Here is a 25,732-nt window from a genome sequence, read left to right as displayed (position 1 = left end):
GCCTAACAGAGAGAAGAGCAGCAAATTAGCTTCCTGTGATCTTTAAACACAAGAATATTAAAAATCCAACCTACTACTAGCACCAAAATGACAGCATTTGCCTTTCCCTGTTTTTTTTTTTTTTTTTCTCTTTCTTCAAACATATTTCTGTATTACTGACATGCTGATGTGATCAACACTTTGGGGCACTGATCAGCAACACTTCAGTCAGCCAGCCACACAGTTGAAGGTAAGCAAAAGGACAGTAAAAAGCAAGAAATAACACTGTGTTCCACTTGCAAAATGTTACTCTTCCCATTAGCATACTGTACTTGACCCTTCTGTCAGGGTGGGAGGTGTCGATGATTTTATTCAAAGTGTCGTAAATGATTGTATAGAGACTGGACATAGGTGAAGACACACATGGGATCTGGCTTGTGACCCATCATCATCATGTCATCCACTTCTATCAGACGATCGCAGTGAGCCATTTTCCTGTAGTAATAATAAAACAGGTATAGCAAATCCAGAGTTAAATCTGCGCCCTGTAACTACTTCTAAGACTCATTTGCTGATCTGATTTGAGCATCACTGAGGCATTTAAGAAATCTTGAGGTTTATCAGCAACATTTCATTTCACAATGAAATGGTCAGGCTCAGGTTAGAGACTGTTATTTTTGTGACCATGGAATATTCCTGTTCTTTCTCTCACTTCCTCTATACTGGGATCTGACCCAAAGCCCTGTAGTTTCGTGTTTTGTTTTGTTTTTTTTCCACTGACTGCCATTCACATCCCTGATAACTGCATCATGTAGGCCAATCTCACATTCCTTTGCCCATGTCTCAGTAAGCAGGGTCATGCGAGCTTCAGTGTGGTGGTACCGGTGTTTGAAGCTGTATAAGAAGCTGCAGGAAACTTTAGCCATGTGTTCCCACATCCTGTTAGTATTCAGAAATAGTGTACCAACCCCAGCTGCACACCACATGGAGTGTTCTTATTGTTACACAAGTCAAACAAAACAGCAAGTAAGAATCATGTTGATACTGGGTCAAAAAGGTTACTATTTCTAGCTGACAAGTTCACACGCATAATGACTTTAACAAAAAAGTTATCATTTCATTGCCTAGTATACTGCATCAAAAAGGATCAGGACAATGTCAAAAAGGATCAGGACAAGTTGTATGTCCAGTTTCCATCAGTAAACATTGGATGCCTTGTGCTCTATGAACTCAAATGTCTTTTTTATGATTCATATTGGCAAATTCATTAGGAATCATTCGTTACTTCAAGAACAAAATAATAAAAAAAGCCAGAAACCAAACATAGAGAGAAACAGGTTTTTTCCTGTTCTGTCCGAGCATAACTCATGAGGCTGATTTCTCAAGTTTAGTGTGTCAGCGCTAAGGCTGGTGAGAATCACAGAGGTGAGAAAGCAGAATGCAAGTACTGCCGGAAGACCTGAACACAGGACTCCAGTGAATTATCCTGTGCGTAAAGCCACCTCTGATTTTAGACTGCTGAGTCTCCTGTTCCATGCATTCTCTATGCAGAGCTTTATTATCTTTTTTGGTGTGATCACATGCTAGTGATATAGGATCTAAAAGAAGAATCATTAAATTCTTCACTGCTGCCCGGCCGCATTCCACTTGAACGGGAATCACTTCACAGAGATCTAATGTGATACTCACTCAGCCATGGTGAAGGCCAGCTCAAAGTTCTGCTTGCGATTAGCTGGGTCAAGCTTATTATAATCAAAAGCTTCAGGAAAGAAAGAATGCACAAGAGCACAGAATGCCATCCCATCATTCCAGCTTGAGGAGAAGTTCTGGAGATCAATGTGCTGTCACGATGAAAAAAACAGGCATGTTAATGCAGCACAGGGGAATGGGGAAGAGCAGCTGATTTTGGTTGCAGTTTTCTGTCCTTCTCTGCCACTGACTAAAGAAACAGAGCACAGGCTGCATGTCTTCCTTCCCCTCTTTGTATATCCATTACATCATTTGTATTCTGAGAAAAAACGGCATGCTTAGCAATGAAAGCTTTTTGCCTGGAATACCCAGATGCAAAGCAGACACACAGTCAATGCCCCTGATCCAAAGCCAACTGAAAATACTGGGAAGAATCTTGTCAACGTCAGTGAGCTCTGGAGCAGGCCCAACGCACCGGCTCAGTATCTGCAGAAACTAAGGACACTGCTTATCCCTGTGAAGTATTTATAACTGAAGAACTGTGTGGCTGTGAATAACACTAGATAAAGACTATGCTTGCTTGCTTTGCTTTTCAGTAAGGCCCAATTCGATGCCTGTTTACGTACAGATAGGTAGAAATATAGGAAGAATTACACCTACTGCAAAACCTCTCTTAGAACAAATGCTTATTGGTAATTTCAACTGCCACAGTGAAAAGAAACATATTTGGGCTTTTGTCTCATGCTCCTTTCCCATCACATAAAATGCAAGCCCCAGCTTTTCTGGTAAGCAACTAACAGTAATTTTCACTAGTTCTGCTTAGTATACTGTAATTTGGAGTTCAGCAATAATAATGCACACTTTATTATAAAGTTGAAAAACCTTACACAAAAAAAACACCTGGAAAAAAATTTCTTTGTCCTGGAAATTGCTTTGGCAATTGCAGTTTAAAGTCAGGTAAAATTACTAAAATCTCAACTGCTGAATTCTTTTAGTTACACTGATGGTACCTCACAGAAATTAGTGCACTAACACCATGTGTTTGCTCACCCTAAAACATTTACTACAAACTCATTTTTCTAATACCAATAGAGAGTATTTTGGTCTGTGTAGCAAAAGGGCCATAGTCTCCACGTACTGGCAAAATGTTATTCAAATCTTGCAATATATAATGAGAATGCAAAAATCGGAGCCTGCAACTAAGAAAAAAATGTGTGAGTGTATACCGAAGTCTATATCCATAAGCACAAAAATGTAGGCTTTCAGACAAACACTAATGCATTGCTTTGACAGACATACAGAATCTCACTTGTGCAATCACAGACTGTCTTGAGGTGCTGCCCATGCAAACCATGATGTTTGTGTCACCTGCACAAAACTTGATGACCTTGAGGAAGGTAACTCATTATGTAGCAGGTTTTACATTCACTTTTTTGAGTATGCTTTTTTGGCAAATTCTTGTGAAAAAGAGAGCGCTGAAAGTGCTAGCATGTCTTCACCTTGTATCCTATGGTTTTTGAGCGACACCAGTCTAACAGAATTTGTTTAATGCTGCTAGCGCTGGCAACCCCAAAACTCTGCGACCTCTTCAGCTTAGCTCTGGATTCTCCTTTTCCTCTGGAAAATTAACAGAGACCAGATTAAATTACATTCTAGAAAAACTTAAACCTACTTGTCAGCAACATCTATGCAACCTTGACCAGGTCAGCCCCTGTCCAGGTGATATTTGAGAAACACGTTGCTGAAACTTCAACTTGTTGGTCCTGCAAGAAAAACTCCTTTTCATTTCACTAAAGCCAGGATTCCAAGCCCTCTTCTATTTAAATCATACCCCCATCACGGTGCATAAAGAGCAGTCCATGCTTTTGGTCCTTAATGAATGGCAACAGAAAGTCACTATATTCCCAGTCTCTTAGAAGGACCAAGACGACAGCTTTCACAGCACTCTTACCTGATAAAAGCCACCTGCTTCTTCAGCTGAACAGACACAGCCAGAGGAATCTGTAGCTGTGAATTTCCAGGGCTCAGTCTGTGAAGTCATTGAAGCTATACGTGAGCTTATATTGTCCCTTAGCTCAAAATCCTACACTGAGAGAGTCCTCCCACCCAGCTGTCCTCTGCCGGTAATAATTGACAAATTAGTTTCCCGTTAACAAACCCATTCTGGAGACAAGGGGTGTGACGTACTTTCCACCATCATGTTCAAACTTCTCAAAGAGCGCTTTCCTGGCCTGTGTTCCTGTAGTCCGTGGGAGCGTCTGAGACCGCACCAGTTCTCGCCTCCTTTCAACTTGGCGATGTACAGTGGGAGGAGAGGAGTGAGAGCTGGGGGTCACATCACAGTAACTGTCAATGGCACTGGAGAAACATAACGTGAAAAGTATGTGGTTAAACAAAAAAGTAACTCTCTGCAGTGCCAGGAGTCAGCATAAAGGTCCAACTGTTGCCTACTCTAAACCTCCCAAAACAGCCATTTCAAGAGGACCTGAATGAGTCAAAAGCAATTTAAGTAAAAGTCAAAGTTTTATTGACAGACAACAGCACTTAATTATAGAAGAGTCTAAGGTACTTTTACAAATGAGACATAGCTGGACTAGCCATAAATGCTTTGTAGCACTGAGTAGAACAACAATTAAGCACCTTTAAGAAAAAAGAAAAAAAAGGAAAAAAAAAAAGAAAAAAAGAAGTGTGGCCACACAGGAGCACTATATCCCTTAATTTCCAACTCTGGGGTTCCTGGCGGTAAGTCACATTTTAAAAATGGAATCTGAAGAGTAATTCAGGAAGTACTTTTTAAATTTTTGCTTATAGTACACAGAATTCTGAGCTCATGTCATTGTTGCTTCGCTGACCGCAAGCTGGTAATTTGATCGAGAAATACAGGATTATATTCTAATTTGTGTTTATTTGAGCTGTAAACCACTTCATCAGCATTAATGAAGTAAGTTACACATTGCATTTGGAAGTGTTGCCCATGACAGAGATGGGAAAACTGAGGCAGAGAGCAATGACATCACTGTCACACATTAATTTCTGGTACAGATGGCAGTCAGATCTGACAGCAAGTTCTCTGGGGTGCTCAGTGTATCATGACTAAAGCATCGAAGTGCTGGTGTTGGAACTAACTCAGAAGAAATGTAATGCCAAATTTGGGATAATTTTCAAGGCAGATGCAAGCCCAATTTAAGAGATTTAAATTGGCTGCCCTCCCATTTTTCTTGATGGAGATTTTGTACGCTGAGGGTGCCTGGATATGCCAGAAGTAATTGTGAAACCATGCAATCCCATACTAAGCAACTGCAACTCCAAGTTAATCAAGTATGTGTAGTAGTCCTCAGTCCTCAGCAAGTCATTTATCTACAAACCAAACTCTAGGCTAGCCAAACTAAGGTTATTTGACAGCAGTCATATGTTGGTTTCCAAAAATAAGCCCAAAGTACAAATTTCAACACAGCTGAGTATTTTTGAAAGTGTTTTCAAAGGGCCTGACAACTTGCTCCTCCTATCAAAAATCTCTGGCACTGAGAGATTTACTGACTAACGCTGTAACAATGCTGAAATCCACAATTAGGTCTGCTTTAAACTGCTCTACAGAAGATTTTTATCCCTTCCCATCCCTGTTCCACTTAGCCCTCAGGAAAGCTCACAACCTTTAACAGGCTTAAAATACAGCATCTGGGACTCACCTGTTCTCCAAGCCAGCAGAACACCTGTCCCTTGAGACTATACTGACCACAATGGCCTAAAAAACTGTCAAGAAAAATGCATACCTTTCACCAGTTCTGGTTCCACTACTCGTCTCACAGCTCTCAGTTGACACAGACTTAGCGACAGAAGTGATATTCTCTGTATAAAAGCAGGAAAAACAAGATGCATCAGGGAATAAACTTCTTTTATCTCTTTTCCTCATATGTTTTCAAACCACTTCCTGATAGATAGCCATGCATTGATTTTTACTCACCACAGTGAAAAGTAGCAGGCCTCTGTCTAACTTCCAGTATGTGCTAACAAGCTAGGGAGGGATTTTCCCCAGGTGTTCAATCCCTCTGCAAAATTGCTGCAGTGCAGTGAGGATGGTGTAAACATACCAGAAAGGGTTGTGAGAGGAAGCCTTTGATAAAACTGCTTTTGGGAAGCTTGGATCATTTCAGGCCCTTGTGCAGACCTCAGAGGAGGGCACACTGCCATGGACGTTCCCGTGAAAGGAAGAAATGGTGCTACAGCTCAGCTTGCAACAGTCATTCTGGCAGACATAAGGAGTCCTGGGAAGTCTGCCACGATTGAGAGCATAGTTTAAATTACCTAATTTCCACCAGGAAACGTTCTAGTTTGTAAAGTAGAATGGACCCCAAAGGTTGCAAAGGTGGCTTAAAAACCACTTCGTATCTTCCTCCCCCCACCCCTGAGGTTCCACCTTTTGTGCTTTGCCTCTTCAGAGCACAGCTCCAGAATCCACCTATGTTTTGGAAATGCAGAACAACAGAGTGGCTTGCAGTGTCCTTTAGTTTTAGGACAACTAAAGCCAAAACTTGTTGCATAACCCAGCAACTCATTTACTGAAGGCTGCTTCTATACACAAAGAAGAAAGACTGACATCTTAGAACCAATCCAACCTGATCACTGTCCAAATCCACTCTCTGAAAATGCTGAACTCTCCCCACTCCTTACAGCAGGGATCCAGATCAGCTACACTTCTCACATAAAACACCCTGGTAAAGGCCAGCATACAGATGTGACAAATTTGGGACTACAGACAATTGCCAGATATTTGTGCAAATCTCAGAGGTTTTAAGCTGAGGAGGAGTGTGATCCCTGTTCTGGAGGAGCAACATCTTTGCTAAACTGACACTTGAGACCACTGTGAAATGCCAGTACATTGTGGACATTAACAGCCTGGTGACAGCAACCTGAAGTACTTTTGGATAGAGCTGAACTCATCTGTTTTGACTGAAACTGAAAATCCTTCAGGCATTTTGTCCTTTGACACATTCATATATGAAGGGGACTACTTACTGCCATTCTGCTCAAAGGAATTTGCTTCAACCTCCACTTTCCAACTCCCATTACCTTGCATGTAGTCACAGTTTTCACTTGGTCAGCTGAAATCTTCACCGCTCAAATTGTCTGTTCTGCCACACTTTTCTGGCACCTATTGCTTCCACTGCAGAGACTGCCTAACCATACTCATGCACACCACTGTGCAAAGAAGGATAAGTACCCTTCGCTTTGAACTGACTGAGAATCTGATATAGTGGAACAAGTTTCCATGATACCTGGGAAACTGAATCTGCATGCAGTCTTGTCAGCAATTTTAATACTACCATATACCTACTAATCAGAACTACGTGCTCAGATCTGAATCCCCCAGACATGTAGCATGGAATCCCTCTCAATTTGTGTTGCATAAGGACCTGTAGATAGGAACACTCACCTCCAGTGGTAGATGAACCCATTGTTCTCACCATACTTGAATTCCAGGCCTTCACTGATACAGCAGAAAAAAAGACAAAGGGAGGCTTTGTTACATTCTTAGCTTTAATAAGATAAAAGTTGAAACAATAATCTGCAAATAATCCCTATTGCTGGCTGGCAATTCCATCTGCTCTCTCTGCGTAATTTCTGACCCAGGTATATAGTCTGATCTGTAAGTGTCACTATCACTAAACGTATATGAAATACAGCTCAAAGATGAATGACTTCAATATGAAAGAGAATTCTTTTTTTAAAAAACTCAATTTAGATATAAATAAAATTCTGCAATCACTCTGACTTGTGTATACATGTCAGTCTGCTGTCAGTCATTCCTTTCTCCAAGTGACTATTGAACCCGTTAGCCAAATATCTGCGAAATTTCTCAAGGGGCCTCAAGTCTCAAAGCACTAAAACCTCCTGCAAATTTCATTAAAATGCTTGGCCACGTTAAAGAGATTCCTCTTCAGTAACTGTGCTAGAAGATTGGCTGCACGATGAACTCAACTAGGCCACAAAAATTCGAGGCAGATGTGACATTATAGCCTAAAGCTCCACCTAGGACCCACAATATTCTAAATCAGAGTGTCCCACCATGGGATATGTAGCCATAGAAGCAAGGTTTCATAATTACCACTAGGTCACGGGACTATCCCTGTAGCACCAGCTTCTTGAAGTAAAGAAACAGCTCACAGCTTAAGCAAACAAATTATTTTTGTCTCTTTTACCTGACTGGCTGGAAGTTTTCACTGACATCGCATTTTTGCTTTTGCTCTGTCCCAGGAGGCCAGCAGACACATTAGTTGTTACTGCTGAACAGACGGTCTCTCCTGAAAACTTCTCCGATACCCTAGTTACAGCAGTAACGGGGAGATGGGGCATCTGCAAGGCGACTGCAGGGGCATGGGCCTCAGGGGAAGAGTCTGATGGGTGAAAAGAGGCCAGTTCATGGGAGACTTTTGCCTGACCTAGTGGATAAAAAGGAGACAGGAAGTAAATTTATTTGCAGATTTGTAACAAAGCTACAACCAAACTTCCATACAACAACTTTATTTTACAAGTCACTGGAATTATTCCACCTAGGTCTCCCCATAGGACGTTATACCATTTAGAACACGCTGCAGGAACAACGCTCATGTAAGGGATCCTTGCAGCGATCATACCTGTCCCATATGAATCTCAGCAAGAACAACTTCAGAGCCTGAATCCACTAGCATCTGCATTTGGTAAGCTCCTCTTCTTCCTCTGTGCAGCCCCTGCCCCCAATCTCCTGCTGTGGGTTAGGAGTCAGCATTCTTGTTCTTTTCATGGTTTTGTGAAACACTATGCCTCAGTTTTCTCTAAAATGGAGATAGTAAGTCCTTCCTCCACTGAAGTATGATGGAAGCAGACAGGCAATTTGCAAAAGTTTTGGGATGCAAGGCTACAATGGCACCCAGAAGAGCAGGCCTTATTATCGTTAGTGCCCCAAGATAACGTGACAGTAATAGTCTCTAATTTATGAAACACCATAATGCACACTTAACAATACAGTCAAAGTAAGTCAAACTCCTAATTAGGAAATAAAGTTAAATGGTATCAGCACCACAGCAGAATATCCATGCTGAAACCATAGCAGATTCTAATGCTTCCAGCATGTGAGAGCTGCTCTATGACTGCCAGAATCAGGTATTTTACTGCTAATTCATTTCATGCCGTGTTCCTACCTGATGAAGACTGATGCCCATTTTCAATGATGGAAGAACTAAAAACTCTTCTAAACTCAGGTTTGTGGTGGTCATCCAGGTCTACACTCTGTCAGAACAGACAAAAGCTAAATTTCAAACAGCAGCAAAAGTTAGAAGAATATCCACAAACACCCGCCAAGAACAGGTCTTCTTTGTGTGAGTGACCACAATACAAGAAGGGAACAATTACCTAACCCCAAGAACCAAACCTGCAAACTCGGCACTGGCAAGGCAGGACTTGTCTCAGTCTTCACATACGTGTCCTCACAGACCCCACGCACCTAGGAGGGGTCTTCCACTTTTGTTAGGTAAAGGTATCACCATCCACTGTGAAGGTGATACAGAAGACTCCACACAATAGTGGAGAGATTGACTGAGATTGCATAAAATGCTTAATGCTCTGCAGGGTTTTTTTTGCTCCAGAAAAAATGACATTCTGATAAGATATTATAGAAGCATTACATAAAGTAAGTATAATCCTAGAATTTTACAGGTGCATTATAATCTGTGATTTTTGTAAGGATAGTTTTTTTCTAGGAAAAGCACCATTTTTTCCCATAATGTCTGCCAATATAATTAAAAAAAAATCAGCCAAATTTTTTTTGGGTGGGTTTTTTTTTTGTGGGTTGGTTTTTGGGGTTTTTTTTTGGTTCATGTGTGTGAATGGGCATGCAAAAAATCCTGAGGAATTATGTGATTTTTGGCTGCAGAAACTAAAGAAAGAGACTGCTTCACAGACACATGATTACTTCAATTATAAAATGTAGCTTCCAAGAAGCAGCATATACCAGCAGTAGAGTGAAATTCCCCAACTCAAAGTCCATTAAAAAGTTTTAATTAATTTTAGACAGATACCTAACTACCAGATTGGCCAAAAATTTTATGAATAAATAGAAAAATCTGTAATACGCCCTTATCCAAGAATCCAAAATTCTTATAAATTTAATCCAAACATGTTTTGTTTTTTTTAAAGACAGACAGACAGAAAGCCTGAAAGATAGATACTGAAGAAGATTTTATACTGCAGGTAAGTATAAAAACAACAGAGCATAAGAAAGGGAAAGAAGCAGAGTGTACACATGTAGTAACTGAATTTGTCTCTGCTTTTTGTACACAGGAAATACAGAGCAAACTGGTGGTTTGATTGTACCTATTTATTCCATAGCTTCATCACAAATTATTAGAATCATTTATTTATAGTGTGGAAAAATATATCTCATGTAAAATGCAGAAACCATATGATCAAATCAAGGTAAATCAACAAAAATAGTTTCTTGGAACTTATCTGATGTTTACCATGCATCTGTTTGCACTCAAACTTAATTAAGAACACCAGCCAACAATATTAACACACCTTGGAGATTTTTTAAAAGTGTTTAATCCTGTTAGATGCTGCAGAGTGCACAGACTGTTTTAGTATCCATTACTTGAGATACAAGAACTTTGATTACTTCAAGTACAAATCCCAGTCCACTCCTGGTAACTATGGTCTGAGATCTTGCTAAGAATTTGTTAACTAGTATTAGACTACAGTAAGGTAGCCTAAACACAATTTTGTCATAGAGTATACAGTTGTGGTCTTAGATTCTAATCCTCCTAGATACTTAAGTGCCAACCTTCAACTGATTTCAATGGAACACAAGTGTACGAGGCAGAATTTGAGCTACATGCCTACACTACTGAAGTTGAGGAAAATCCTTCTCTTGACTTTAAGGTTGGGCCCTACATTCTAAGATCACAATCAGTATTCAGGCTTTTCACGACTACAGCATAACTTGGAGAAACCATTAAAGTGTGGTAAAACCCCATTAACCTGACTTCAAGATGAGGACCTATGGCCTTGTAAGCAAGTGTCTTGCAAAGATATACCACAATAAAACACAGAAAGGAATGGCGGCAAGACATTGAGATACTGTGAACTGTCTTTAGGGCTCATCTTGGATGGCGCATTTTATTATATTGGGTTGTATACTATTTTTTAAGCTGGGGACAGATTCTCATCCAATTTTCTCTACGCTAGATGAGGAAAAGAGATAGGATCACCTGGAGATGATTTTCAAAGAAAACAATACAAAGTTCAGAAGAGGACTGGAGGCTTCCCAAAAATAGAGAAATTGTACTCTCAGAAAGGACGACTTTTAAATGTTTCTCAGCCAGGAGCTCTCATTTCATTCTCTTGCCTAGTTTCCAAGTCAATGACTATATATGCACTTATGTGCTCCCCTAGATAAGAATGCAGAGGTTATATGATAAGCCAAGACATTCCTTCGTCTGTTTCTCACTAAGACGCATGAGAAGCTGTTTATTGGTTTTTTGGGTTTTGTTTTTTTTTTAAAAAAACAGCCACCACTCAAACAACCACGCACACCACCACGTTCTAGCACAATGTTGCTTACAGCCCTGTTAACAAGACTGACAGATTTCCACTGATGCCCAATGAAGGTTTCAAGTGCACCTAAGATAGTTGGGAGTCAGAATGTCCATTCCACAACTAGGTTAGCCTGCCTTAAGATACACTGCAAGTTCTACAAATCAAATCTGTAATGAAGTTCAGCATATCAATCTGAACAAGGAGAACTTTTGCTTCATTTTAATGTTCCTCTATCTTTCTTATTTAAAAAGAAAGGAAAATAAACTATATAGGGGAAGTTGGAACGTTCAGACCTTCTCACTCTTTTTCAGCATCTAAAACTTTCTTACAAGCAAAAGCATTACAGTTCAGCTATCTAGGCTCCACTGATTTTTGTAGGTTTTCTCCCATTTAGAGGCTTCATTACAGACAGGTTTTCAGAAGAGCTCACATCCAACGAAGCTGCACTCTTTAGATAGTTACTCAGCTCAGGCCCAAAAGGACTGATGAATCCTTTTGCAAAGCTAGTCTGCAAACTTTTTCCACAACACATCACCAGAAGAACAACGTCTTTAAAATAACGTTTGTCTTTCCTGATAATAAAAAATATTTTTAATTTCTACCTCATCTGCTGTCCCCACAGAGAATGCTTCCATACGCACACACAGTCTGACTTACTGCCACTAAATTGGATCTGTGTCCTTGTATCCAGATCTTTTAATTTGTGAAAATAAAATTATTTTGAAATTTTTACATTTGTCAAGAAGAAGGTACTATGTATGAGTAAATTCAGCTATCACTAGCTGCCAGGACTAACTTGAGAAAAGTACTCCAAATATTAATTATACAAACCATGCAGAATCAGGGGTTCAGAACTTTTATTGCTGTATTAAGTGTAATTGAGATCCTGGTCAACAATTACTGTATATCCATACTACATAGCCAGAACTGAAATGTAAAGCACAGCTAATGCAGCTCACTAGAGTGTACTCGTGGGATAGTTAGAGCCATTTAGCCATTCATTCATGTCAGCCATTACGACCTGAATGTGTTCAATGCCTGTGTACACTGTAAACATAAATCTATTTTATAAGCTGGGGGGTGGGGGCGAGCAAAACAGTCAAATGAGGTGGTCATTGCAAAGATCATGTAGCATCCTACACACTGAACTGGCTTCCTAATGCAGTGAGAGGTGCTGTATTAATTTATTTTATGCAAACCTGGTTACCACATTTTGGCTAACAGTGCTGGGGAAGAAACTAATACCAGGCTGGAGGACAGGGAAGGACGATGTGCTGACAAAATACTGGAAGGATCTGGGATCAGATTCTACCATGCATTTAGTAGCGTCAGGCTGAAGTACTTTAAAATCCACTTTGTTTGGAGATGCCAAGCTTCTGGCAAATCCATGTGGGTAACAAGACTTCCTCTGTCAATGCTGGCTATATAGATTGTAAATAGCAAAGGGACAGGTACCTATATCTGTGCTTAATAATGAGAAGTACTCATTTGTACAACTCATGTAATAACAACATGATGAGTAACTGGTGTGAAGAAAATAAAGTTAAGGCTAATGTTTTGCATGTCTTACTCAGGCTTGCTCTTAGGGCTAATCTCTCTGTAGCTCAGAAGTCTCCGTGTAATGTAGGGTGATAATACTTTCCACAGTTGTAGGGCTGCTGGAATTCCTCCTTCACTGCAAAGATGTTAGACCTTGGAGATCCATAACTGGAAGCTGCTATAAAACAGGCACATATCGTAACCCAGCAGTGAAAATCCCATGCATTCAGAAAAAAAATAAGCACCAGATCATGAGATTAGAAAGAAAAGAAATAAAATTTTTATTTCCTTTCTGAGCCTCTGAAGTGTACGTCTGTTATGCCTTGTTGTTTTGCATGCAAACAAGATCAAATTGTAGAAGAATGACAGACAAATGAGATTCCTCTCTTTCAGATGAGAGGTCTCAGTCATCCAAAGACTTTCATAAAAGCACCAATTATCAAAAGGGTCATGATGAAAAAATCACTGGATCTAGGAATGACGTTTACCTGTGAGAGGCACCTCCCTCTCTTGTTATACATGCTGGATGAAATTGATGCTTCACTCTAATGAACAGCAAAACCACCACTGACTTTCACAAGGCAAGATTTGACACTCTGTTCCTTGCATATAAAGAGATCATTGATAAATCAGAAATGGGGAATGATGAAATGTGTGAGGAAATGCAAACAAGGCTGCTAGACACCAGCAAGAACTGCACCACGTTACCCCTTAATTCTTCTACTAGAAAGCCAATGTCCATCAGATAACACAAGTATACTCTGTAACTGACGCTGCACTTGAAGAAAAAGCCTTGAATGCCATGAGCATATTAGGAAAGCTTTTGCACATGGAGTAATCACTGAAGAAAAACTTCTCGCAGAACCTTTTTTGAAGCAAGGTTCTACCTTGGCAGCTTCAGCAGGTACCCACAGCTATGTCACAGTGAATTAAAACAAAACAAAACAAACAACAAAAATAATCTAGAATCAAGGCAACCTTGGAAAGCTACCATTCCAAAAGGACACTTGCAGGAAGTATAAGAGAATATGAAGAAGGAAATGGAACTACTGGACTTCCTTTATCAAATATAGGAGTTGAGATGGTTTAGAATCATAGTATGTAACATCAGGCGACTGCTGGATCATTTAATCTCCCTGCCTGTATACCCCAAGTCACGATGTCTCATACAGTTACTCCCAGGCTGACTAACTGTTGGGTGCCGTAAGGTCACCACGGAGAGATACCAATGGCTAATATTTGTTTAGATGTTCCCAGGTGGTCATAGCCAGCTATTTGTCTCTGCTGCTTTGACCACTGCAGGCAGGTTCTCTGCAGCAGCCTGTTCAGCAGTCTGTCCACATTGTACAGAAGCTCTTCTGAGCTAAAAAGAGAGCACCCTTACAGTACTTTTAGTCCTCCCTATTCACAAAGGCATCATGCTCAACCACAAACACTACAGAAAGATCATAAGTGATGAAGCTCCTGCCAAAATATAAGATCTGATCAGCAAAGAAGGCCAAAACTCTTCCTTTCTAACAATCACAGGCAGGTAGGAGAGAGACCTCAGTGACGCAAAGGATGACAAACAGCAATAAACTGCTCAGCGAGGGGTAAATCCTCAGTAGTGCAGCTGTGGCCCCAGGATCCCACTTTAAAATTAATTCTTCAAACATACCCTATTTTCCACCTTTGCAAAAGCAGCTCTCAGACTGTGTCCTGGTTAGAGAGTGAAATTAAACTTTGGCATCAAAATACCAGGAAGACCCCCCTGCAAATCACAGTGGCGTATGGCTATTTACAATACCACAATTTAGCACTAAATCAGACTGTTGTATACCAGATTTCAAGGACAGCATAGCAGACATTGCCTGAAGATTAGAATTAAAAAGAGATTTGTGTCCTTACTTCTGAACTATGCATGAACTCCCTGGCTTCACTTCTTTTCAATCACATTACCATGAAAACTAATTTAGCAATATTAGAAATTTATGGTTCAGACACTGAAGATGCTCAGAATCTCCAGTATCCAATCTGCAAAAGATAGCTGTAACTCTTATCCCAAGTATTTTGCTAGAAATGTTGAAGGCAACAGAATCCAGCCTTGTTGGGACAAACGCTGCATCTACCACACAGTAAAAATTAACTCAACCAATAAATCTTTTCGGGAGCAAAAGAGCATATCTTGATTTGCTACTATTTCCAGGTCAGTATTGTTTACTCCTCATATCTCATACTTACAGAAGTCTTTACTAAGGCTAGAAGTATAACCAATTTTATCACAGGTACTTTTTTATCTGAAAACATAGAGTGTCATTTATGGTACTCTGTTTCAAGTACTTTGATCATATAACCAGAAATTGCAAGCAACTGAGGTAACACTTCCTTTTATTACAGAGAATCTGGGTGACCAGCACAGCAACCAAGGCTTGCTCTTTAGCCATTTGAGCAGAGCCACATCAGAGCCTTAGTCGCAAAATCACGTTTTCACTGCATGCATTTGGTATGTGGTTCTCAGTACTGAAATTCCTTCTCGGTCAGCTATGCTACCTCGGGAAGTTGTCCAACCTTCCGGGGAAAATTGTTGGGAGGGCACTGAAGAACTATCAGTACTTCCCTGAACCCTGAAAGCAAAGCAGAAAGGTTCCAATCCAAACAAAAGCTTATTCCGTGCTTTAATGCAGACCGATACCTAAAGCTGGGTATGGCCACAACCTCGATGCAAGTCTTTTCACAGAGCGTGAAGTAGACACTACAATGTAGGCAGCGCTGATGGAGCAGGTGAGATGGTGTGAGGAACTACACCCCCTTGTCCCTTCCATGTCGCTCAGCTCCCTTCTGTTCCTTGCAACACAAACAAGTGTGGATGGCTCCATGGAACGATCTGAAAGTTGCGTGTATGCCGCTTACCTTTGTCACATGGGGGGAAAGGCAGCAGTTGCCACGACTATGTTGGAACAATGCCTCAAGCAGCAGCTTTACCTTTTCACTTGCCCAGCTGCAGGAAGCCCTATGCCCCCATTCTTGAGTCAGTAGGAATGAAAAGGGCTGGAATGCAATACAGACTCTGCTCACTCCCATCAATTTAACTTTGAGTGAATTTCATTTCCAAGCTTTTATTTTCCATCCCCAAAGCCTGGATAGACCACAGACCAGCTTTTCATGCTCCAACGGTCTTAAAGACCTCTTAAGACACGGCTTAATCAAGATTACACAAAATAGGCTGTCATCTGTGACATCCAAGTCTCTACTATAGCACAGTTTTATGTGACTGAATCCCAGTGTACTGTCTGGCTGCCACCTCCTGGTGTCAAGGATTGTACAGGAGCTCTCAACTCTTTCCATAGAGCTGGACACATAGAAAAAGTATTACACAAGACATCTCAGTGCCAGATGAGCTTCCCACTAACTGGGGTTTCCATGCACTGAGTTACAAGGCTCCACTATGCTGGAGAAGAGTTTTATCACTGGGAGGAATGTGTGTGTTTGTGCTAGTTTGGGTCATGGAGACGATGACAGCTTGTGTGAGGCTCACCTCTCAGGGACGAGCTGCAGCAGTGCCAGACAGTGGTTGTGCAGCTAAACCGTCTCACTGCAGGATGCTAAGTCACTACCTTGGGAAAACATGTTACTGCCTGCTATAGGCTGAGCTGTTCTCCTTTGTGAGCTTGCCAACTGGTAAACAGCATTGCTGGCACACTGTTCACCCTGAATCGCGTCCAGAAAGGATACACAGATATTCACATACATTTGTATATTGACAGCTAAGACTGCCTCAGCTTCTCTTCTTACTTCTAACCACACTAGACTGACAGGTTGCTACCACTCTACCACGGTTGCTACCTCTACCACACTAGACTGACAGGTTGCTACCACTCTACCACAGGTTGCTACCTCTACCACAGGTTGCTAACCAAGACCCCTGTCTGACCAAGCAGACCTGTAATCAGGAACATCTCCAGGTGGTATCAGGGCCAAGACCATTTCCCAGAGCACCTCCCAAAAGCCCGTTGACCCTGCACAGCAACAGAGGTGCACCGTGTCCTTGAATGCCGCCCCGCGCCAGCACAGCGCGACACCCGTGAAGCACCCACTCACACACCCCCTCGGCCCTCTTCCCCTCCCGCCGACCAAGCAGACCTGTAATCAGGAACATCTCCAGGTGGTATCAGGGCCAAGACCATTTCCCAGAGCACCTCCCAAAAGCCCGTTGACCCTGCACAGCAACAGAGGTGCACCGTGTCCTTGAATGCCGCCCCGCGCCAGCACAGCGCGACACCCGTGAAGCACCCACTCACACACCCCCTCGGCCCTCTTCCCCTCCCGCCGCCTCCCCCCTGGCTGCGGCCAGCACTTACGTGGCTCCGGCCAGTCACCGCTATTATCGAGACTCAGTGAATCTGCTTGGAAGACAGCTGTCACTGTGGACATAAATTAGATCTGTCCTCATTAGTTAGGTGCTCTCTTTGGGGTGGTGGTGGTGTTAATCTGACATTTTCTGTATTTGAGAGATCTTCTTGGGCAATTCTCTTATTTACAAAAATAGTATGGCTGTTAATGGAGTCAATGTTTTCATTAATTTCTTCTTGTTATATATCCTGATGGTGAGTATAGTTTGTTTTCCCAAGATGCTACTACAGAAAATAAGCTTTTTGTTTGGTTTTTAATTCCACAAATACTGATGGTATATATTTCACAGATACGAGGTGGTAAACTTGTAAGACGGAACACAGACTTTTTTTTCGTGTGACAGAACCCTGCATCCTTATGGGTTGGTCCTTGGGGTGATAATTCAGCCTTACAGTTGTTTCATAGCTATAGCTGTTCTGCCCCATTAGTCTTATACCCCAATCTACTCTTCCTGTAGCTCTTCTATGCATAAAATAGAGAATCTATTTTCACCAGCCAGTGTCATCTTAGCCAATTGCTGCCTTTGGGGAACTGAATGTAGGCTCTTAATTCTGCATTTTTCAGCAGTTTCTTGCAAGACATTTCAACAAGTACACAGTTTTCTTCCTAGGGAATGGGAATATCTACCCTGTCTTCATGCCCTTGTGTGGTCTGAAACTTCTTACTCGTATGCTGCTTATTTTTTCCTTTCCAAACACTCTCTTAAGGGGCATTTTTTAGGACTGAGCTCATCTCATGTAACCGATAGATGATAAGTTTCTCCTACATCTGCTCATTCCAAGAAGAGTTCTTTTGGTTAGTAATTTTTCATCTTGGCCAGCTCGAGAAGTAGGTCGGGGGTCGGGGAAGAGGAGGAGGAGGAGGAGGAGAGAGGCAGAGGGAGGAGGGGGTGTGCGTATCTGGTCGCTGCGGGCCCGCTTGGATGATGATGCCAAAGTGAGCACAGCTTATCTCTTGGCGGGGGGAGCACTGAGGCGAAGGGAGAGGAGAATTGTCTGGGAGAGCAGAGCCAGAGATGCACACGCCTGCGCCTTCAGACACGCACGCTGAAGGCTCAGTGTCCCTTCACACACACAAACTTGTACACACCCCCCACCCCTCACCCATATTCTCAGGCTCAAGAGTTTCCCACTGTGGGCTGCGATTCGATGGGTATTAACACTAAACTGCCAAATCATCCAGCAGATGTATGCCTTCCTTTTCTTTGCCCTCCCCTTCTCTTACTCCAAGTTCTTTTGTGGGACCTATTTTACAGCATTGAAACACTGCTGTAGAAAAACACCAGTGTCTTATAACGACTGCTTTCTTACAGAAATGAGTCATCATTAAACAGTTGTCAACAGTTGTTCTCTTAACATGCAGCAGCAAATAGCTGAGCTTGTAAATCTAGAATGAGCAGGGAAAGCTGGAGAAATTCTGCCTTGACTTTTAACCCCACCTCCAAGTTGCAAAATGTTTAAGTATGTGCAAAACCATACAGCAATAATAACAGAAGCCAATTACCACTTGCTCATAGCTAATTTCTTAACATATACACCCATAGCTAACAATAGCGTGTGTGTGTTTAATATTAAAGTTGACAGCTCACAGCTATCAGCTATTAGCTAATGGTACTAATACTGTAATTCTTTGGAAAATATTCCTCCCCCCATGGTAAGTATTTCCTTTTTTACAATATTTTTAATTACTAAGGAAAGCTTATACTTTTTCACAGAATATTAATCTAGTTGAAAGTTCAATTTTCTGACAAAAGGTGTTTTGAAAGAAAATTTTCAACCCACTCTCAGCAGTGTCTAGCAGAACCAAGAAAATACAACTCTTTTGTTGTTTCCAGACCCAGCAACCATAGAATAATCATAAAAACCTAGTATTTTTAAAACTGCCTCTCGTTCATGCATTTAGAACAATTCACAGTATAGGTTAGCTTACCAACAATTCAGATTCTTCCTAATCTCACAATTTTCACTCTGTCCACCTCTGTGCCCTGCCACAAAGGAGTTAGCTTCATACTTCAGTAGTCTAAACCACACCCACCTTTCTGTTCCTCTTTGAGCTCTTGCAGCTGTACACAGCATGGGAATATGTTAGTCTCCAAAAGCCTTTCAAAACAGATAGTATGATAAGTAAACATCAGAAGTGAGGCCCAATCCAAATGATAGGAATCAAAGACGGAAAGACGACACTCAAGAGTCTCAGAGCTTAATTTACCTAAGAGATTCTGATGCCCAAATCACACCAGGAATTTGATGTTCAGCTCTCCTTCCCTCTCTCTGTCTCAGTATCTGATGCTCTTTTTCTTCAATAAAATCATATCAGGAAGTAAGATGTCTTTTGAAGTATAAGCAATTAAGGACCTCTTTTCACGTCTGAGCCATAGCCCAAAGACCAAGATCAATGGGTGTTTTTGTTTATGTGGTCTGAATAGTTCCCTGGGCACTTGCATTTACCACTTTTTAGAATCAATCTGGAGTACTAGAAAGAAAGAAAAACTGTCCTAGAACAGCAGCAACATACCATTTCATTAAAACAAACTGTTTGCTTTCTTCCATTTCTCCAAATAAGGCTTCTTGACATTTGTCTGCTATGATGAAATAAACTCTTCTGCCAGCAAGAGAGAGATCCCAGTTATCATGTCTTCAGAAATGATTTAGAACCTTGAAGAACATACAGTTCCAGCTAAATCAGCTGGTAACACGGCTTGGCCAGACATCATGGGGAGGATGACCAAATAATATTAAAAATCTGCTGTGGTTACACCCAGGATTTCTAGAGGAAGGACAGCCTGACTGTAGATATTTGGCATGTGGGAAACCTGGATAAGGACTATAAAATCCTCAAAATCTCATTTGGCACAATCTCCCAGCAGGAGAAGAGGAAACACCCAGGAAAACCTGACTTATGACAACCCTGTTAACATTCTGTTAGAAATGGTCCAAATACTACAGCCTACAGTAATAACATAGTTTGAACAACTTCTGTAGCAAGATCACATGTTTTTTGTAAGGGCCTTATGGCATGGCTGGAGCATCTGATCTACCCTGCAAGCAAAGCAGCATCCATGGAACATATTACATTCCACAGCGCATCTCACAGACAGTTTAGTTGTCTTAAGGCAAGGTTCTGCTTGGAAAACTCTCATTTAAAAATGCTACGGCCAGGCACCAAACTAAGGAAAAACCAAAAATGTTTCAGTCCAGAACAAAATATGCTCAATTTATGTATAGATGAGTTTTGAGTTTGCCTTCAAATAAATGTCAGTCCAACATGCTCACCACGGGCTTTGATAAACAAGTTTGAGTTCTTTCCATCTGGTGCCCCACCAGGAGTGATAACGTACAACAGGCTACAAGATGCCCATTTTGTCTTCTTTGTAAATGCACTGCCTTCAGTTGTCCTGGTCAGGAACTATGGACTAGAGCAATATGAGTCACTGATCCTCGTGCAAGTATGAGTAATCCTTTTGAAAACTGATCTGCGCCCAGTAGAACAGCTAGGGTACGCAACAGTTGCATGATCGCTTTCCCAGCGTTACCCAGGGAAGTTCATCATATTTGCATTACTAAGCAGAGAATAGAACTCTTCCACAAGTCTATTAAGATTCCTGCAAAGATGGGAAAGGGGAAAGGAGAAAGGGAAGAAAGAAAAGAAAGAAGTCTGTCTCATTTGACTGGGGAACAGGAAATAATGCTGTATTACATAATCTATTAAATGTTCCAAGCTTTATTTCACATTAAAGCACAATGCCAATGGTTATATATGTGTGTGCTTTTGTGAAAACCTGTGTAGCTGTTCTGGCACATCTGCACTGATCCATTGCCATAATTTTTTTTTCCCAGTGGTTCAAATCTCTGACATCAACACAGTGGTCTAGTACAACAACACTAGACTAAAATAGTTTATTTTGCAGCACTAAGATCTAAATTGTTTTCCCTGTGGTCTGAGAGTGAAAATTTGGCACATCAAACAGGCCACAAGATCATCCAAATTAAATTTCATCCAAACAACTCAACCCACCCTGTGAACAGAGCAAGCAAATTTATATCCAAGTGTTTGCCTTTTACATAATCTTGGATTATCTGCTAGTATATAAAGAACATGATAAAATGGGTGATTACTCAATCACTGGCATAAAATGGACCTAAAATAAATGTAAGTCAATATTGGTTGGCAAGTCCTGCATGATCCAAAGGTTCCCCTTAATATGTACATTTGAGCTTCAGATTTGTTAAAGAGAAAGTTGTTTTCTTTTAGTCTTGGGTGTTCACAGATTATTTCCACTGCATAGTAAACTGCTTTTTGTGATATTTTAATAGCACTGTGGTATTACAAACACACGTGTAACTATAGTATCATTTTGCCAGAATGCATTTAAGGAGTATGCTGACATACGTATTGCAATGGCAAATGGTGACAAGAATACAATGGCCATGCACATTGGAGGCGCTCTCTTTGGAGATTTAATGGGCCACTTCTTAAATATGCACGCAGTGGTAAAGCTCCACTGAATTCAGTGGAAGGAGGATGAGCTCCATTGGATGAGGGTCTCACTACATCTCTATAAATCACTGAGGGAATTTTTTAACACTTTGGATCTGATCTAGACATTCACTTGGTGTAAACATCTAGAAGATACTTCTGTTTTAAGTTGGTGTGAGAGGAGTATCCAGCTCTCTCTTTCAAGGTTTTTGAAAGTTTTAAGGCCTTAAAATCTGACATCCTTCCCATCTTGTTAGCCTCCAACTCCTACCCATCTCTCTGTTACTGTTTTCAGGAACTGGGAAGCTCAATGGGATGGTATGGAATTTCCTTTCAGTTCTCCCCTGAGAGACGCAGGGCGGGGGAACAGAATAAAAGCTGAGACTCAGCAACTGCTCTCTTTGTTTTCATTGTGAGCAGAGCAGGATGATGAGTTCAAAATGAGGCTTTCAGCTCTTGTCACAGATCTTCTTGGGCCATGGGTCTGTCTTCTCTCACAAGATTCACATTGGTGAATCACTGACATCATATTACTTATCTCCCTTAGAACGGGCTGAGGTTCCACACAGAGCCTTCCGCCACTCCTTCCTTTTAACCTCCAGAATCAGCATTTACTGTAGTCCTTTCCAGTTCTGTTCTGTGGCACCCTCAGCAGTTGTCAGTGTTAAGCCATAGTCTAACTCGCAGACAGTATCTGCCTTGTAAGACCTTCTGAGTTTACTCCTTCCACATGACATTCTACAGTTAAAGCCCAGGCCAGCCGAGAAGAGAAAAGCGGTGGCCTGCAGTGAGTTACACGCTCAGCTTTGTTGCCCAAAGGCCAGCATAGTCGAAGGGACACAGGTGTGACTGCATCTGTGCTAAGCAGCAGTCAGAGACAGTACGCCTTTTAAGCAGGTCTTTAATTTGAAGGAGCCCAGCTGAAAGGCATCCTGTCTCTGGGTACAGCCATCACGTGTTCCCCGCTGCAAGACATTAGCATACATACATGTGGCCCTTTTATAGAGTCTGATGCATGGCATCTCATAGCATAGGACCCTGAAACGCTTGAGCTGGCTGCCTTTTCTGCAAGGGGCTCTACGCACACGGATGCTAGCATACCTCCATGGAGATGCCCCTAAGAAGTCTGTGGTAATGCTGCACACAGCAACTGCCTGTGATTTTCTCTTGGTTCTCACCTCTAGTTGCAGAAGTGTTTGCACAAAGCTAGTTTGTTCCTTCCAGCATGAGCCATGTTGTCTGTGCAGGTGCACCGCTATGATTACAAGAGCAACTCCGAAGACTCCCATTTACTCAGGTTACGGCAAGCTGGCCCTGAGATGAAGCATGGCTCTTGCTGCCTCCCCTTCCTAACATATTCTTTAAGGATATAAATTACAACTGTGTCCACTGTGACTATTTAACTAGAGAGTAATCAGGTTTAGCACTGTAATATGGATGATTTGAAGTCATGGGTTCTTATGCTTGTTATCAGTCCAGTTCCAAAGGTCTGACTCAGGTTCTGTTTACCTCTGGTGTAAGTCTAGACTAATTCTACGTGCTCAGTGGAATTAAGGTTGTATAAAGCTAAATAAGAAGAGAATCAGCATACAGGCATTGAAGGCGGTGGACAGATGTCCCTTTCAGGATTCTGCTATTTCAGTGGTAGGTGATATCACCTCCAGCTTTTCATCAATCATCTGCAACAATCTGGCAAACTCGAGCGCGGAAAAAGAAGTCTTTCCACTACCTAAGGGAGATATTCTACCATTATACTTCAACCCTGTGTGAAGAAGGGACGTCTGTTGGTCACTTGAAAATAGGACTTGGAGTCAGAACCAGTCCTCTAAGGCACATTTTCTTCGCATGGCTTTGAGGAAATCACACTTCATTTTCTCTTTCTGTTAACTTAGATTATTGACACCATTTTGGCATTTACCAATACTTGCGAGTGTTCTTTAATTAATGGGGCAAATGAGGAGTCAGAGAATCATTTAGTTTGGAAAGGACCTTTAAGATCATCAAGTCCAACCGTTAACCTAACATTGCCAAAACCACCACTAAACCATGTTCCTCAGCACCACGTCTACCTGTCTTCTAAATCCCTCCAGGGATGGTGACTCCACCACTTCCCTGGGCAGCCTGTTCCAATGCTTGATGACCCTTTCAGTGAAGAGTTTTTTTCCTAATATCCATCCTAAACCTCCCCTTGCGCAACTTGAGGCTACTTCCTCTTCTCCTATCGCTTGTTACTTGGGAGAAGAGACCGACCTCCACCTCGATACAACCCCCTTTCAGGAAATATCTATTTACACCAGCATATTAACCAGTGGCATATACAGAGTTAATTTTTTTTTTTTTGGTGTATTTTGCTGTGAATTTTATCAGAGTGAAGATTTATTCCACTCTGTAGATATTTAATTCTCTTTGACATGGGCTCCGTAACTTAATTCTGTAGCACAGTAAAGATAATGGCTTATTCTGCAATTGGTTTACAAAGAGACACTTCTGATAGTGGTCTCAGTGTCTTACAAAAACCCTGATGTGATAAACTGTAACACAAAGCAGCTACTCAGTAAAATTCAAGCCAAATACAGTTTCTGCCTTTCTGAAATATTTTGAGGGGAAGGAAAGAAGCGGAGGGCTATCATACGAAGAGCCTCTACCTTCCACATTTTTATAAAATCTGTGGGTCACTGCAGTTGTTTCTCACCTGGACAGCTACATCTGAAGGCCTGCAAGGCTTGAGAGATTAAATGCATTGCAAGTGTAAGAGCATAAAGGCACCTAAAGACAGCATGACCTGGATTCCATCTTTCAGTTCGTAGAAAACCCTGAATTTTGGTAATGACATTACATAATGTGAGTTAGGAGTATCATTTTCCTAAACTGAAATATTTACACAACACCTAGCATTGATGCAGTTATATCACCACTCATGTTACTCATAAGGGTAGAGCTTATTCCTTTTACCAAATAGGACTCCTATGACAGAAGCACCATTTAGAGGCCCTTCCATTTTGCACTAAAACCCAAGACAGTCCATTCAATTATTCTTACAACTCTAACAACAGAAGCCACGCCTGGATTTACCTCTGCTGACACAGTCACCACGAACACGTGTTACCTTAATTACGGCAGGTTGCCACATACGTAGAAAATTTAAAGTTAGTCCATCCTGCAGGCAGAATTCTACATCATCTCTACAGCAAACTGCTTTCTTCATGGAATTTTTACAGAAACCACTATTATACTTCCATTAATCAGAAGATGCTTGGCAGCCTCCTGAAATCTCTAGTCCAGTAGAATATATAAACACGTGAATTAGATGCTCTGGCCCAGCAGCGAAAGCTTCTTATCTCCCCACCCAAAGGCAAAAAAAAAAAAAAAAAAATCAGACCAAATCATGCATAGCCAAATCCCACAAGGTGCTGAGCACAACCTGAAACATGCTGGATTATCCAACCTGCTCTACTCAAGACAACACATTTGTCTCCCCTCTTTTTAATATTACTATTTAGTTATTTGTATGATGACAGCAAAAGGGAAGTTCAGTCACAGAACTCCATTTGTGTTTGTGCTAAACAAACAGTGAACAGCAGGCTATTCCCTGTACGATACAAGTGTATGACAACAGACAAATGGCTATGCAGACAAACAGCATTGGTCTGTGACCTCAACACTGCCAAATTTTGCTTCAAAAATGCTATCACACACAATGTGAAGAGCAGAGTCATTCACCCAGATGCCAAGCATGGGCTGCATAGGGCCATTAAAAGGCATCCACCCCCGTCACAGATATGCAAGATCACACATGGGCACCACTGTGCTTCTCTGCCTTTCACTTTTCTGAGCAACTTGGCACAGAGGCATCGTTTTCCATTGGCTTTGGTAGGGCCCACCAATAAATGACAGTAGCAGTTGCTAGGAGGCTCGGCTCACCCTGTAGTTCAGGATAACTGAGCAGAGCTTCTCATCGAGCCCATTTAACATTCTTTCCAGGCCAGCTCAGTTCATGGGAGGTAGCATCCTACAAACTACTTGCAGCATCCTTATGCTCAGAACTTTCAGTTATTTCCACTACTGAAGAGGCCATTTCCTCCTTGACTAGACG

General features: G+C 41.5%; 1 protein-coding gene across 1 annotated transcript in view; it reads right to left on the bottom strand.

Moving 5' to 3' along the window:
* Positions 1 to 251: 251 nt before the first annotated feature.
* SMTNL2 (smoothelin-like 2) overlaps positions 252 to 25,732 on the bottom strand; it is a 47,169-nt gene continuing 21,688 nt past the window's right edge. Inside the window, exons 2-8 of the mRNA XM_009881467.1 lie at positions 8,844 to 8,931; positions 7,866 to 8,105; positions 5,439 to 5,514; positions 3,856 to 4,026; positions 3,168 to 3,285; positions 1,669 to 1,820; positions 252 to 474 (exon numbers count right to left, since the gene is read on the bottom strand). Coding sequence (XP_009879769.1) covers positions 348 to 474; positions 1,669 to 1,820; positions 3,168 to 3,285; positions 3,856 to 4,026; positions 5,439 to 5,514; positions 7,866 to 8,105; positions 8,844 to 8,931 — 972 coding nt within the window. The 3' untranslated portion in view covers positions 252 to 347. The remainder of the gene's footprint in view (positions 475 to 1,668; positions 1,821 to 3,167; positions 3,286 to 3,855; positions 4,027 to 5,438; positions 5,515 to 7,865; positions 8,106 to 8,843; positions 8,932 to 25,732) is intronic.

Source organism: Charadrius vociferus, unplaced genomic scaffold (assembly GCF_000708025.1).
Source record: "Charadrius vociferus isolate BGI_N301 unplaced genomic scaffold, ASM70802v2 scaffold323, whole genome shotgun sequence".
In the NCBI taxonomy this organism is placed as follows: Eukaryota; Metazoa; Chordata; class Aves; order Charadriiformes; family Charadriidae; genus Charadrius; species Charadrius vociferus.
This window is presented reverse-complemented; position numbering and strand designations above follow the sequence as displayed.